Genomic DNA, 16,228 nt, shown 5'->3' with positions numbered 1-16,228 from the left:
TAAAATTTATGCAATCTGCAAAATTTTTAATAAAATTGTGATATTTGTAGAATTATCATTCGAAAAATAATACGTTTTGCAATAATTTAAGTTATATTTTACTTGCTTGGACTCCAATGAAATAGGGGATTCCATAAAACCCATCAAGATTAATAAGAAGTACCAACAAAAATAAGTAGTAGTAGTAGTTATAGAAAATTAACAAAAACGGATTGGAAGGATGATGTGTAATCTGATGGTCTAGGCCTTAATGTTTCTGGGAACAAACATCAAATAGACTTCGGCCATGAACATCTCTATATATCCATTTATGATTTAACCAAGGGGAGTTGAGGGGATAGAGAACATGATTAATCTCGTCTTCTTGCAGAGGCCTAGCTACAATGTTTGTGAGTTATATGCTCTGCAAAACTGGTCAAGAAGCGGCAACGATCAATTGTGAAATAGGTTCTTTAAGAATCAATTTCAATCTATTCCATCCAACGTTTCTCCTGCAAATTAGTGGCACACTGCATATAAAACACCCATTGCAAAACTAATCAAATACATGTTAATGGTTCCACTGGAGATACTTTTTTTCTAAGAATTCTGTGACATTTCCCTCACAAAATATAAACATTTAAATCATGGTACTGCCTATCAAAATACAAAAAAGATCTTGGTACTGAATAATGCATCTAACAAGAAATTAAATCAAGCAAGGGTAAAGAACATGGATGATGCAAGGAAGCATAAAACACCAACAGTTGGAAAATATAGCAGTGAATTATGATGTGAACAGATAAATCAAATTCCGCTGCAACTATCACCATTGCAGAAACTCAACATAACCCGATTCAGTCCAGGACGGTGCCTAACCCCTTCAAAGCAACGTCTTGCACATCAAACAATAGCAACCGACTCTCAATTTGCAGGAAGAACTGAAATCATTCAGCAGCTAATGGCAGTGGAAGCACAACTTGCCTCAATTTAGTTTTGTGCTAAGGACCAAAAGTACAACCAACTTTGTTGAGCACTGATTCAACATAAAAAAGACAACGGAACAGTAGCTTCAAGTCAAACACCACATCACTACACCACAAAATTTAAGCTGTAGTTTCGAAAAACAAATGGTGGTGGAATCGATTTCGGTCTCAGCAAAAATGCGTGCACCAAACAGCCCTCAAATTCGATGTGCCGGAGAGAAACATCATCAGTGGTGACCATAGCTGAAAAACCAGTTATTGTTCAAAAATTGGAGCAGCCTCTAAGTATTTAAATCAAATGAGGCATCTTCATCGACAATGAACATCAAACCATTGAAATCTCATATTGGCAGTCATTCCACTAAAGCAGCAAACCGGGAACCATGGTGTTGGACTAATAATGAATCAGTGGAATACAACAAAAGCTCGGCATAAATCAGCTTGCTCTGACTCAATATTCCAACCAAATTAGGCTGAATTCACCGCAAGTCAGAGTAAGAACTACAACAAATTAAATGAGACGGTACATGTAGTACCTCAACCAACAGAAAAGGCTGGAAATAACGACAATTCAGTGGAATAATGTTTACCCAAGTAGCACAGAAATGTTTAAAATCCTGGATCAGAGTGAAGCTTGTGAGAAGAATATGCTGCATTATGTAAAAGTTAAATAAAGGGAGTTGGTTAAAACCAACAGAAGTTAAACAAAAATAACACCAGTGCTTTCTTGTTGGCAAACTATGATGTCCACCAGTCTTTCAAAAGGCACAAGGTAAAAAGGCATATGTGTTAAATTAATCAGATGGTAGAAAAAAAAATAACTAAAGGAAACCAATTTTTTACCTCGAGGAACTGCAATAAAAAAGGGAGTACATATATGGATGCGCATAGCGAGGGAGTCTGTAAAAAATGCAGGATGCTGGCAGCGGAAAAAAGTGCATCAGCCGCATAATTAAATATATGCACAACATACTTACATGAAGAATGGTAGAAGATTAATATTAGGCAGGTAAAAATCCAATCACCGATGGCATGCGGTGACCAAAAATTCAACAACCTAAATGGAAATCTGATAAACTCTATTTCATAATGAAGATTAAAACAGAGGCGGCTGAAACTATCTTGTCACAGCTGGTTTGGCCATTAAAATCGATAAGAGCTTATCAGTTTCGGAAGGCGGGGAGACCATAACTGAAGTTTAAATATGGTATTTTGAAATTCTGCTAGTAATAGCTGTTCTGTTAGCTGAGAGTATAAGGAATTGTGGAATAAATAGGTGAGTAGCTGAGGCTGCCAACTGCCAAGTCAGCCGCCTGAGATTTTATTTTATATAGATATATAGAAGATATAGAAGATTTAGTAATAACAAAGAGGATGCTTTTTCCCCCTAATTTAGCCCATTAAATAAATTTCAAATATTATCTTACGAGTTTATTTGAGTTGATAAACCGAAGTTGAGAGTCTATTCTGTACCAAATGAACCCCAAACATCTTGACCTTAACTTTTCCAATAGAAGCTCCCATATCCACTTTATAACCAGAATACAATAAGCTTGAAATAAAAACCTTAACCGTGTCTCCACTTTTCATTGAGAGCTTCTTTCCTCTAATGCATTGTATACTTGATTGTGCTTCACCGACTACAGTTTGTAAATAGATGGGATGATTCTCTGTTATACCCTCCGTTTCATTCGTGATAACAGCGCTCACGTATGTCCAGATCTCTTTGGCATTGCATGTATACACAACCCAGAGTGCAAGACCTAAGAAGTTAGATCCAAAGCTTGGCGGGACATCAAAACAGACTGTATGCCCAGTGCTCTTATAGTTGAACCATTCTGCAACCTCTCTGTTTGGTAGATCAGCACTAAATGGAAAGTAGGATTGTATCTGTAAAATAAAATAAAAATATGAATTGATTTATACAAGTGTGTTTGTGTGTCATTGTGAGAACCAACAGAAACAGACCTCAAGGGAACTCTGTTTCAAACTTATTGATTTCAGATTGTTGCACCCGGTAAAACTCAACTTTACCAATTCCTTCAACATCGACATATCTGGTAGATCTTGTAGGCTTGTGCACTCGTGAACTAAAAGTGATTGAAGATGAGACGGAAGCAACGAGATTGATTGGAGACTGACACATCTCCATATACATAATTCTTTCAACTTTCTTAAGCTCGATAAATCAGGTAGTTGTTCTAGTGCATTTTGATTATATACCCTTAACTCTTCTAGATTTAAAGGAAGTTCCGGAAGGGAGGACCCAAGATTTGTACAGTTATACAATTTAAGATGTTGTAGGTTTATAAGCTTAGAAAGGCTGAATGGTTTCGCTGAAGAGGGAATCTGTCCCTCATCTGTAAGAGTTAAGCTTTCCAAAGAAGAGAAACATTGAATCATAGGCAGGCATAATCCTACATTACAACTCAGGTTCAGAGTTTTCAGCTTCTTCATATTTTTTACTGAATCAGGTAAACTAATTTTAGCTGTATCCCCAGGGTGAAGATATAAATATTCAATCGAGTTAAGATTCCAGATACTTTTGGCCACAAATTTGAGCTTCTTACAATCTGTAAAATCCAACCCTTTTAACCTACCCAGCAGTCCAATAGAATCTGGTACTCGTTCAATTGCCGTGTCACATGCATAAAGCTCCTCTAAACATTGCATCTTCCCCAATTGCTCAGGCAATTGTTCCAGGTTTGAACACTTGCTCAGATATAGTCCTTTAAGCAACTTGAGCTTCCATATGTTATTTGGAAGATTTCTAAGCTTTTGGCAGTTGGACAAATGCAGTCGTCCCAGATTGATGAGGCCCCCAAATGAATCTGGCAGTTGTTCAATTGCTGAAGAACCTACATCAAGCATCTTTAAACCTTTCATATTCCCAATTTCTTCAGGCAACTTACTTAGCTTCTCGCAACATACCAAGTTTAACTCATCCAATTGCTTGAGGTGAGTAATTGAATCCGGCAATTTCTCAATTGCGGTATAACTTGCATCAATCTTCTTTAAGGCCTTCATATCACCCAACTGCTTTGGTAGTCGTTTTAAATCACGGCATGCCCTCAGATACAAATAACGCAAATTATTTAGATGTTTGATAGGCTGTTTCAAACAATTAAACCAGCAAATAATCAAAATACATTTAGTGTACCACTATAGTTATAATATATTTTTATAATACGGATTGTTCAGTTTCTCTTTAAATTTTTTAAACATACAAATTAAGTGAAATTGTTTTCCATGATAAAGTGCTTGAAAAACCATATTTTTAGATATTAGTTTTTGTGATTTCCTTTTCTAGTAAAAACTTTAATTAGAATTGTTATTCAAAAACAGAAAAAATAATAAACTAAAATAACTTAAAAGAATTATAAATAATAAATGAACATTTGAATATCGGTTACTAAGAGAGAAAGTACCTTTGGCCCCTTCCACAAAATTTTGAATTTGCTAGAAGGCATATCAAGGGAGACGATGTTGGGTGGAAGAAATGTAGAAGGTATATGTGTCCATGGACAAGAATGCCATCTAATGCACCTTAAATTAGGAAATATTTTTTTAAAATTTCCTTTAATATCAGGTGCATCGATTATTTGAAGTAGCCGCAGATTGGGCATTCTTTCAAACAAAAAGGTAGTCACTTGTCCATATTTCGAAGTCGTAAAGTCTAAGACTAGACCTTCAATATCATTTCTTTCCTGATTTAATCAATAGGGAAAAAAATTAAAAGGAAGATGATATAAAAGTTTGAAATAAATGCTAACGGATCTAGACAGCACAAACCTTTTCTTTTTAGCGAAACACCCAAACCTTTTAATCATTCATTCATTTAACACATTGTTAAATCTAACACGTGACACTTAATTTTATTTGTCTTCCGTAAAATCATGTAGATACTAAATCTAATATAGGAAATTTGGAAATTATCATATAAGAAATCACAAGATGCCTTTATAATGTATATTTTCGAAGCAGAAATGCGAACTGCGGTCATATCTTTAAGCCAAATGATTGGGCCGGAACATAATGAAGATAATCAGGATAAAAAGTTCATAAGAGTCATAAAGATACATAATTGTCTTATTAAATGATGAAATTTTGAAAATCAGATCATATGATAACTAAAGCTTACCAATAGTATACAGAATAGAATCAGTAAAAATTTGAACCAGAGTTAAAAAGGGTTGGCCTTTTAAAAAGGTTTACCGGTCTTTTTCTTGCACAGACTCGGTGACACAAGCTCGGGTGATGCTTGTAATAATTGTAAATTAAGGTATTCTAAAAAAGGGCGCACTAATAAATGATCACAGTACTTTATCTTTAATTATAGAACTTAAGATACCAAGATCAGTTTATTAACCCAACTCATTGCAATTTGTTGCGTGTTATGTCGAGTGATAATTAAGACTAACTACAACAGTGTTTATATTTTGATTACCTCTAGATTTCGCAAATCCTTCCTTGCATTTCCTCGCAAAAACAAGTGTGTGCTCTTGCTCTTTCCAAGTTCCCTTCCCATTTCCTGGATAAGATTATGCATCTCAAACTTATTATTTGTACCAATTGTCAGTAGACATCTGTCCACTAGAATTGGTATTCCAACATCCGGAAAGAAACCACAAGATTTGAATACATGAACTGCCTCATCTTTGTCCTTTCCAACAAAGAAAAATGCAATATCAAGGAAGATTGCCTTCTCCGTCTCATCGTCTAATTCATCGTAGCTCATTTTAAGGACTTTATATATATCATTTTCTGGGATTTCTTCAACTTTTTCAAGTTTAGCTTTCCAAAACTCGTAAGTCCTGCCGACCAAAGACGAACCCAAAACCTTGATAGCTAATGGAAGACCCCCAGCATAAGTTACAAAGTTTAGGGAGAGCTCCCTGAACTTTTCTGGTGGCACGGGTTTTCTGAAGGCATGATAGCAAAAGAGCTCCAATGAATCAATTTTTTTTAATGTCTTCACCACATAAATATCAACTGAAATATCCATTTTCATTTTATTTAGCAGGTTTGCATCTCTTGTCGTAATAATAATTCTACTTCCAGCTGAAAACAAGTCGCTAAGGTTTGCTAGCAGCAATTCTGAATAGTTTGATTGGTTCAAATCATCCAGAATGACGAGAGCTTTCTTAGAGTGAAGAATTTTTCTCAATTTTCTTATTCTCCTTTCAACACCAGTAACCTTACAATCCTTCTTTCCAAGAAGCTCGATCAAGAGTTGCTTAAGTAAAGGAAATGAAGGACTACCTTCTTGTGAATACTGATTAATATTTTCATTAAAGCAGCTAATATCAAATTTGTTGAAATAATTGTCGTAGAAAGCTTTAGCAATTGTAGTTTTTCCAATTCCACCCATGCCACATATACCAATGACACGTACATCATTAGACTCCATGCTCAGTTTATGATATATCTCTTCAACAGCAGAATTTATTCCATATAGATACTTTTTAAGGTGTGATACAGTTGTAGAGGCCCGTGTCACCACATTCCCCACAATTTCTTGAATGGTGTCCGATTCATTCCTGTTTTAATTCATAAAAACATAATTTTGATTCTATCAGTTTTTTTAATCAGGAAAAAAAATCCAGTCTGGAGAGAGCTTCGGGTTCTTAATCCCCGGTCAAATGTTTTATTATCTATTTACCTGATGAAATAATCAAAATCCTAATTCTCCATAAAATAATTTAATTAGTTAGATTGCAATGACGTTAGTAACTCGTGAACAACAAAAAATACTATTTCAAAATTAAATAAAGGGACGTACTCCTTTGCTTCTTGTCTGAGGTGGTGTCCTGATAGTGCAGCAATTTCAGAAAGAGCTGATTTCCACTTCTCAATCATATCAACGGGATAACGCTTTTTATGACCATCAAGAGCTTTCCCAAAACTCCCTTGCTGGTGCCGAACATCTGATGGATTAACATAGCAAAATATAGGAACAACCTGATTTTTTGTTCTATTGCTACTAAGGATCTCTGCAAGCTCGTCAAGGCACCATGGTGAACAAGCATAGTTCTCTGAAAGAACAACAATAAACATATTTGAATTTCTAATGGCGTCAAATAGACTGGATGAAATTTCTTGGCCCTTTTCAAGAGCAGGATCATCTCTGAAGGTTAGAAATCCAGCTTGATCCAAAGCAGTGTAAAGATGTGAAGTGAAGTTACTACGAGTGTCCTTGCCGTAAAAGCTCAAGAACACATCCCAAGTAGGTGGAAATGGAGAAGAGGTTGAAGAACAATAAGGGTCAGCTGATTGGAGATTACTAGTGGTATCATTGGGAGAAGGACAGTGCTTCTTAATGGAAACGATACGGATGATGATTGCAAGTATGGCAAGTATTATGAGCACGAGCAAAGCGCAATTTATAACTACTTGTTTTGAGATTTCCATGGATAAAGAATGGTGCTTCTTAGCAGAATCTGCTCGGATGAAGGTGAGTATGAACTGAAATTTACTAGTTCTTGTAATTATAAAGTCAACTTCTACCACATTTTAGAACTGTACGAGTTAACTTGTAATGGAGTTGCCTATGATTTAATATAAACTGAAGTTAACTAGTTAACTAGTTTACGTGATTTTAGAGTCAACTTGTAGCCCATTTTAAAACTGCAGTTCATTGAGGTGTATGCGATCTCTAGAAATTATTAATATAAGCTGCCAAATAGAAATTGAAAGCAAACACAAATGACAATACATACATATAAGCTCTGCTCAAGGCCAGCATTATAAAAAAAATATACATTACGTTAAAATCAGATTACATAGAGTAAGCAACTTAATTATTATAGTAAATGAAACAAAATCATGCCGGATCATTACGAAATCAACTTGTAAAGAATAATATTGAACACTATAAAAGTTCAGCAAAGTTAGTTTAGTGTACATAAAAAGTTTATGTTCTTTTAATATTAAACTACCTTTCCACATAAATTAACATTCAAATGTCATGGAAACTGAAATTGATATTGTTAAAAGAAATTGATTACCTGTAGTACCCATAGGGGAGAGGAAGGGACAGTGCTCCTTTACAGAACTGGGCATTTGGATTTTGAATTACAGGGATGAATGAGGAATTTTAGTTATTTGTTTTCTTTTTGCTCATTACAGTAAACGCCCACTTATAATTCACAATCTACTAATTTGAATACAGCTCAACGTCACCCCAGCAGGTGTTCTAAAAATCCGTCTAATTAGCCGCCTAGAACGCCCGATTCGGATCTAAGCACCGATTTAGGCGTTTTTTTAAAATCGGGTCAAAATCAGAATTAGGCGGGCTACGCGGTCATAAACGGTCTAGACGGAAATAATTAAAAAATCATTTTTTTTATGTTTTTATGATTTTAATTTATTAATTTCATAATTTCACACAATATTATGCCAATTTCTAATATAAAGTATTGGTAGAAAGTAATAATTAATCTAATATATTTATTTTCTCACTTAAAATATAAAAATGACATATTGTAATTAGTTTAGAAATGTGAATTAAAATATAGTTAATATTGTAAACTCAATAATTAGTACATAATGAATGTCAAATGTGTAGATATTTTATAATATCTATCTAATTTCTTTTGTCAAACAAATATTTGTCATATTGATCATTATATAATTATAAAAATTAAAAATTAAAAATAATATTTATATTCTTCTGATTAATGTTCGATTAATCGGTCCGATTAATCTCCGACTTGCTGATTAATCTCTGGAAGGTGTTAGGAGTTGTCAGGTGAATGGGAGCGATGGCAGAAGACGGGAAGGTAAAGATCGACAAATTTGATGGCAGGGTTTCGGAAGATGCAAATTGAGGATTATTTGTATCAAAAAAACTACACGAACCGCTGGAAGAGAAGAAACCAACTTCAATGAAGGATGAAGACTATAAATTATTGAACAGGCAGGCTCTGGGGTTGTCAGGTTGACTTTGGCGAAGAACGTTGCTGGCAATATCATCAAGGAAACGACAACTTATGGGTTGATCAAGGCTTTGTCAAACATGTATGAGAAGTCGTCTGCTTCAAATAAGGTGTATTTGATTCGCTTGTTAGTTGTCACGAGATTGAGTGAAGACGATTGTGTTGCTGATCATGTGAACGAATTTAATTCTATCCTAGCAAGATAGGCATCGGTGAATATTAAATTCGATGATGAAGTGCACGCCTTGTTGTTGGCATCCTCATTACCAGACAGTTGGTCAGGATTTGTCACTGTTATAAGTAATTCATCTGGGAGCGGTAAGATGACTTTTGATGGAGTTCGAGATTCGATTCTTGGAGAAGATATTCGTATGAGAAACCTGGGAGAGTCGTTGATGAGAGTAGTGGCAGAAAGTTCGAAAAATGGCAGAATCAGGGGCATAGCAGATCGAAGTTACAGAAGAGAGGACACTCCAAAGATCGCAAAGAAATTGTTTGTTTGTGATATTCCGTATTTTTCAGAATTTATTATTATTATTATTATTATTATTATTATTATTATTATTATTATTATTATTATTATTATTTGAATATGCTTATGTGATTTTCTGATGTGAAAGGAGTAAAATGGTGATATTTTATTCATGTTTGACGAGTTTGTGTTATTAAATGGTAATGTGCTAATTGTTAAGTATTGTATCGATTCTTGTTAATTTCTGAAAATATTGACTTAAATGTATAATTTTCAAAAATTTATTTGAAAGCCGATCATTTTATTGATATCGGTAAATTGAGTTGGTTTTGTAATATTTGGAATTGAGTGGTTATTTTGTCAACTATGTGTTGTATGTAATATTAATTGTGTGTGACTCAGTTGTGATTGAGGATTATTTATATTATTAATTACTGAGTCGTATCATTTTGTTCTTGTCTTTCAAAGTGATTTTATTGAAAATTTATTTTCAAAAATATTTAAATTATCTTCAAAATTATTTTTATGGTTTTATAATTTTAATAATTATTTATAGGAATTTATAAAATTTAGAAAGTAATAATTTGCCAAATATTTATCACTAAATGATTTTCTGATTGTATTTAAGTGTGAATTTAAAATTAAATTCAAGGATGTTTTAAAAATTATGAAACTTTATTTTATTAGTATTTGAATATTTCGAGAATTTTAGAAGTATTTTGGTAATTTTTTTAGTTAGTTTCACTCACAAATTTGTTCGTTAAATCACGAAATGTGGGTTTGATGTTAAATTTCAAAATATTTCAAAAATTATGAAATATTTATGGTATTAGTTTTTAATTATTCCAGAAATTATAAAATTATTTTGGTAATTTTTTGGGTTATTTTCACCCGCACTTTGATTCATTAAGATACAAAATGCGGGACAAAATCAGGGTGCGATGAGGTGAATATTACGCGTGTCCCATTCTTGCGAATCTAACAAAAACGTGGGAGGTGTTTAGGAACTTTATTTGCTACGAATTGAGTTATAACAAAAAAATAAAAACATAAAAAAAATAAAAATGCAGCACACAAAACACACACCCTTGTACTCCTTACCCCAATCTCTTAGGGACTGTTTACTTAATTTTTACAGTTTTCTGTTTCTCATTTTTTTTGTTTTTCTTGAATTTTCATTTTCTTAGAAAATTTTGGAAAACAAAGAAAATGTGTTCCAAAAGTAAAGCAATTTTTCAATAAAGAAAAATGGAAAACTTATTTCATGTTACAGTTTTTTATTCTTGGAAAACTGAAAAACATGTTTCGCATAACAAATATTTTACAAAAGTGAAACATCTTATATTTAAATTTACTTTTTAAAATTACTTATTATTTATTATAAATACTTAATATTATATATAATCTACTTATAATTTAATTTTAATATGGAAATAAAAAATCAAACTTAACAAAATATATAGATTATGAATTGTACAATTTTTATACTAGTTATTTGTAAAATAAAAAAAAACTAAAAAATATTCAAACTCATTTATGCCATAAAACTTGTTCTCTTTTAACAAGTAAACGCAAATTTTAACTCAAATGAAAAAAAATTCTCTACGGTGTCATATCTACCGCACCAAATTATTCAAGCTTATTTTGTACATGAAACTTATTCTCATCAAACAAATAAAATGCAAATTTAGAAATCATACGAAAATGATTATCTTCGGCCCCTTGTTGTATGATGATTCCACAAATTATTAGCAATTGATTCTCTAACTTGAATCATTTTGTCATGATTAGTCATATCCAATGGAAAACCTTCTTGAACAACATTAGACCCTTCTCCCGGAACTTCTAAATAATCTTGACCATAAATTGTAAAATATCTGTCAGCTCGATCCTCCATCCGTATAAAGTTATGCAATGCACAACATGCATGTGGAATCAACATTTGACGCCTAAACGGATAATTTGGTATATCTTTTAAAATATGAAATCTAGTTTTAAGAACACCGAATGCGCGTTCAATCACATTTCGGATAAATGAGTGTGTATAATTAAATAATTCCTCTTTTCCTCTTATTCTTCCACCAGTATCAAAATCTCTACGATGATATCTTTCACTTCGAAATGGAGCTAAAAAAACTTTTAAATTAGGATAACCGCTATCTACAACATAAAAAAAAATCTACACCAAAAAAAATTATTTATTATCAATAGATATAATCAATATAAGTAAATAAAAGAATTTATTAAGATACTTACCACCAGTTGGAATTGAAAATTTATTTTCCGGCCTAACAACAGCATCATAAAATATGCTGGAATCATTAGGTGTCCCCTCCCAGCCAGTGTATACAAAAGTGAACATCATATCCAGTGAGCAAATAGCCATAATATTTTGTGTGACTAATACAGCTTTTCTACCACGAAAAGATTTTTGTTTGGACGCAGGTGCCCAAGCACATACATGTGTACCATCAATAGTCCCTATGCAGTTCTACATAATTTAAAATTAAATAGTTCATTAGATGATGATAATGATAATGATGATGATGATGATATTATTATTATTATTATTATTTATATAATTGATCAAAATACCTTGAAAAATGGATATCATCGCGGATCATTACGGATTTCAGGTTGCACTTCACCTCTATCCACAGGTTTAACAATATCAACTCCTAATATTTTTAATGCTCTCAATACTCTTTTAAACCAGCGATGAATAGTACCAAGAAAATGTTGAAAACGATCACAAATTACTCTTTGTCTCGTACCGTGAGATAAGATTCTCAATCCCATAGATAATCCTTCTTCCACGCTAACATTCCTAGAATATTCTAATAAACCTGACATTTTTAACCTATCACACAAGTTTAAGAATACATGTGGTTTCATTCTGAATAATTCATAACACTGAATGGGATTACCACATGATATCTCTCTAATATATTCTTTTCCACTCAATACAGATGTCCTACAATGTAGCATATCTATAAAAGATTTAGAACATTCTGTTAATGAAATTAACATAATCATGTTCAGTAAATCTGATTCATCATCACTATCCTCATCTGAATTGGAGCTGTTGTTGATGAATTTGAGAGAAAATCTATATTCAATATGATAAAAAAAGGTGAATGCTGAGTGCTTATATGATTGCTACATGTATAACTTAGGTGGTTGTTAATTACCGGTATATATAACTTAGGTCGCTACTACTTACTCTTATTTAGAGTTTGCTACTGAAGATGATGCAGTTAAGTGAAGCTTTTGACCATAAATATATTATTATGTAAAAAAACTATGCTTAAATAATTATGATATACAGTTGAGATATTTTATATTTTAATATTATAATTTTGACTAAAAACATTATTGTGTTAAATAACATATTTTTTTGTAGTGACTGTAAAATTATTTTTTATCATATTTGTTTAGTAAATGATTAGTAATAACATTCAATTTTTTCACATTCTATATTTGTAAGCTAAAGTACAACAATACATATTACTATCTAAAAATATATATTACTATTGTATAAAAATTATATAGGCATATCTTGTCAAAACAATTATATATGTATATTATATACTAATTTAATATTTTGTAATTAAATTTTAATATTTTATTCCTATATTTAGTTATATAATTCCCATTTTTTATTCTTTTCCTTCTTGATCATATTTTAATTTTATTTAGTAAAAATAAAGTACAATAATACAGATTAATATCTTTGTAAAAACTAAGTATAATAGTACACATTACTATCTAATAATTATTTAATATTGTTCAAGAATAAGGTACAACAGTAAAAATAAAGTACAATTATACACATATCTAATAACAAAGTATAATAGTACATATAACTATTTAAAAATATATAATCACCATTACACCAAAATTATAGTTATAGTATATATTACTTTAATATTATTAAGTTTTGTAAAAAAAAAGTAAACAAAGTACAATAGTACAGATTACTATTTATGTAAAAACAAATTATATAATATTATTTTTGTGGAAATAAAGTATAATAAAACAACCTAACAAAAAAGTAAAATAATACATGTAACCTTTTTTTTAAATAAAGTATATAATATTATTTTTGTAAAATTAAAGTATAATAAAATAACCTAACAAAGAAAGGTAAAATAATACATGTAATCTTTTTTTTTAAAATAAAGTATATAATATTATTTTTGTAAAATTAAAGTATAATAAAACAACCTAACAAAAAAGTAAAATAATACATGTAATATTTTTTTAAAAACAAAGTATATAATATTATTTTTGTAAAAATAAAGTATAATAAAACAACCTAACAAAAAAAGTAAAATAATAAATGTAACCTTTTCTAAAAAATGGATAATAAATATTATATAAAAATTATACGTACATTGTATACTACTTTAATATTGTTAATGTTTAGTAAAAACAAAGTACAATAATATTGATACGTCATATATTTGTTTGTAATTGTATTTATAAGTATTTTATTACTCATATATTTGTTTGTAATTGTATTTATAAGTATTTTTTTACTCAGCAAAGTTTTTGGTAAATTGTAAATATTATTTTAACCTCTTCCTACTTATACAATGCTCAAATTGGTGAGACGGTACTATAAAGACTTTGCAAAGCTAAATAACTTGCATCATATTAGAAAGGTTCTCACCATTAGCTCAATAATGACCAACAAAATCAGGAGCTCATGCTGAATACTAAATTAAAACACACACACCTAAACAAGTAATCTTCATAGTAAATTAAATTAACAGAACAAAGGTCTAACAAGAACTAGCAACAACAAACATGTTGAAATAAGAATAATTCTACAAACAGGAACAAACATGTTGAATTAAGAATAATTCTACAATTCTTTCAGCTTGTTGGAAAATAAATTCAAATAAAACCAGCACTTCCTAAATAATTTATTTCAAATCATCAAGCCAACCCTTTTTTATGTCATCATTCATTAGTAGAAATATTTTTCTCCAATCAGTATTAGTAAAGAAATCCAGTACTTTATTGAAAGATGTCGTGGAGACTTCAGATAAGTTATTAAGTGCAACCATACATTTGTTTATGGAGTACTCATCAGAATCTCTTGTAGCTTCAACTTTTTGTGATTTGTATCTCTCTACTTTTGCAAGATCTCTTTCTTTTTTGGCATTCATTGATTGCTCCCAAACTTGCATGAGAACATCATACTTTTCACTTGCAGATTTCTTTTTTAGCGCTCTTCTTTGTCCTAGTATATATTCATTCTCTAAATCTTCAAAATTACGTTTACCCCTGACATCAGATTGACCTTCACATGCCTCAAAACCACCAACATTATCACCAAGACCTTCAAATTCACCTAAATACTCTTGCTCAATTGCTTGTTCTTCCTCTGAAGTTTGAGGTATAGTACTTGATGCATTATGAAAAGCACATGTAGCCGTAGAACTAAAGAAAATAATATTTAACAATGGATAGATCTTACACCCTTTTTTCTTAAAGGTCTTGAAAATTTTGTCTCGCTGCAAAATTATCAAATATTTTATTGTATTATATAATAAACAATGATTTAGCCTAAAATTTAAAATAACAAAGAAAGACCAAACCTTAAAAAAAGCATCCCAAACACTTTCATCAGCATTCACCATACCAGTAGTAGTTATCCAAGTAACACCAGTATTATTTATAAGTTCCCCAAATTTAGTATGCACTGAACGCATTCGATGATATTTTCCTTTTAATTTATCAGGCCCATATTTTATTCCAGTTTGTACCTTGTCATCCATCTCTTGCCAGTCAATTGTTTTAAAAATCGGAGCTCTATTTGGATCTCTCTTAACTCTTTCAGCCAAAATCTCTAAAAAATTCTTTTCAGTTTCTTTAGTCCACTCCACAGGTTCTCCATGAGTAGGGTGTGCACCCATCTATATTTGTTGTAAATATACAATAGAGTAATTAATTGTAATATGTATAACATTAAAACTATACAAATAATACATACACCATCAGGTTAAAAAGTAATGAACAACATTAACAAATAATTCCATGAAATCATACATTAATGAAAGGTGCTTAAAACAAGGTAGAAAAATAGAGGCGGAGAAGAGCTCAGTAGAGAGGAAGTAGAACATGAACAAAAACAGTTTAGATAAAAATATAAAGTGGTGTATCATGGGTAACGTTAAAATAACCTCTCCTTATTTTATGCAGTGTATTCTAGTTTTCTAAAGTTAATATACTATTTTCTAATTTATATGGAAAATTGTGGAAAACATCTAAAATCAGTTTTCAAAAATTTTCTTAAATTTAGTTAAAATTTAGAAAACCTTATTTTCCAGTTTTTTGTTTTCTTTTTTGGAAAACTGAAGACTTGAACATGTTTTACTTTTTTTGTTTTCCTAGAATATTTTTCCAGAAAACTGTTGAAGTGAACAGAGCCTTAATCTCTCTTGGACTCTTACCTCTCCTCTCTGTATCTCTCTCACTCGATTAATCTCTCCTATCTCCCCTGTTTTCTTTTCCCCGTGGCTTTCTGTGATTCTCCCGCTGTTCTCCTCCATTTCTTTCGGTAATTGCCGCATGTGGTTGTCGTTCCTTGTTGTCGCCCGTCTTTCCTACTTTCCTCACCGCTGGTATACTTTTTTAGCGAGGGGTAACTATGATGTTGTGTGCGTATATATGTGTGTATACTTGTGTGGTTACTATGTTGCCTCGTTTCAGGTTGTTACCGTGTTGTTTTTACCGGTTGTTAATTGTATAATAATTTGGGATTTTTGGATTTTGCAGGAAAATATTTGATTAATTTCGTGAAATAAATTCATTTTCGTGGTGGAAATTATGTATCGGTGGAA

The 16,228-nt window shown here is 31.4% G+C and overlaps 2 protein-coding genes across 5 annotated transcripts; both read right to left on the bottom strand.

The window, feature by feature from the left end:
• Positions 1 to 267: 267 nt before the first annotated feature.
• On the bottom strand, positions 268 to 8,175 carry LOC141723509 (disease resistance protein RPV1-like). 4 transcript variants are annotated; one of them, XM_074525332.1, is made up of 6 exons: positions 7,973 to 8,175; positions 6,748 to 7,000; positions 5,413 to 6,505; positions 4,394 to 4,672; positions 2,934 to 4,076; positions 268 to 2,855 (listed from the first exon to the last, which is right to left on the bottom strand). In XM_074525332.1, exons 1-6 carry the CDS (start codon positions 8,025 to 8,027, stop codon positions 2,397 to 2,399), a joined length of 3,282 nt encoding a protein of 1,093 aa, XP_074381433.1. In that variant the 5' UTR covers positions 8,028 to 8,175; the 3' UTR covers positions 268 to 2,396. The 4 variants fall into 4 exon arrangements, with proteins under 4 accessions (XP_074381433.1, XP_074381432.1, XP_074381431.1 ...); XM_074525331.1 differs by lacking the exon at positions 7,973 to 8,175 and having other exon boundaries at positions 268 to 1,884; positions 2,393 to 2,855; positions 6,748 to 7,691; XM_074525330.1 differs by lacking the exon at positions 7,973 to 8,175 and having other exon boundaries at positions 6,748 to 7,691.
• A 2,907-nt stretch (positions 8,176 to 11,082) lies between these two features.
• LOC141659852 (uncharacterized) lies at positions 11,083 to 15,958 on the bottom strand. Its single transcript, XM_074466779.1, has 7 exons — positions 15,839 to 15,958; positions 14,984 to 15,301; positions 14,452 to 14,899; positions 12,302 to 12,364; positions 12,002 to 12,220; positions 11,631 to 11,855; positions 11,083 to 11,534 (listed from the first exon to the last, which is right to left on the bottom strand). The coding sequence occupies exons 1-7, from the start codon at positions 15,956 to 15,958 to the stop codon at positions 11,083 to 11,085; spliced, it is 1,845 nt and encodes a 614-aa protein (XP_074322880.1).
• Between the last annotated feature and the right edge of the window lie 270 nt (positions 15,959 to 16,228).

Source organism: Apium graveolens, chromosome 5 (assembly GCF_009905375.1).
Source record: "Apium graveolens cultivar Ventura chromosome 5, ASM990537v1, whole genome shotgun sequence".
Classification (NCBI taxonomy): domain Eukaryota; kingdom Viridiplantae; phylum Streptophyta; class Magnoliopsida; order Apiales; family Apiaceae; genus Apium; species Apium graveolens.
Note: the sequence above shows the minus strand (reverse complement) of the source record. Positions and strands in the feature narration are given on the sequence as shown.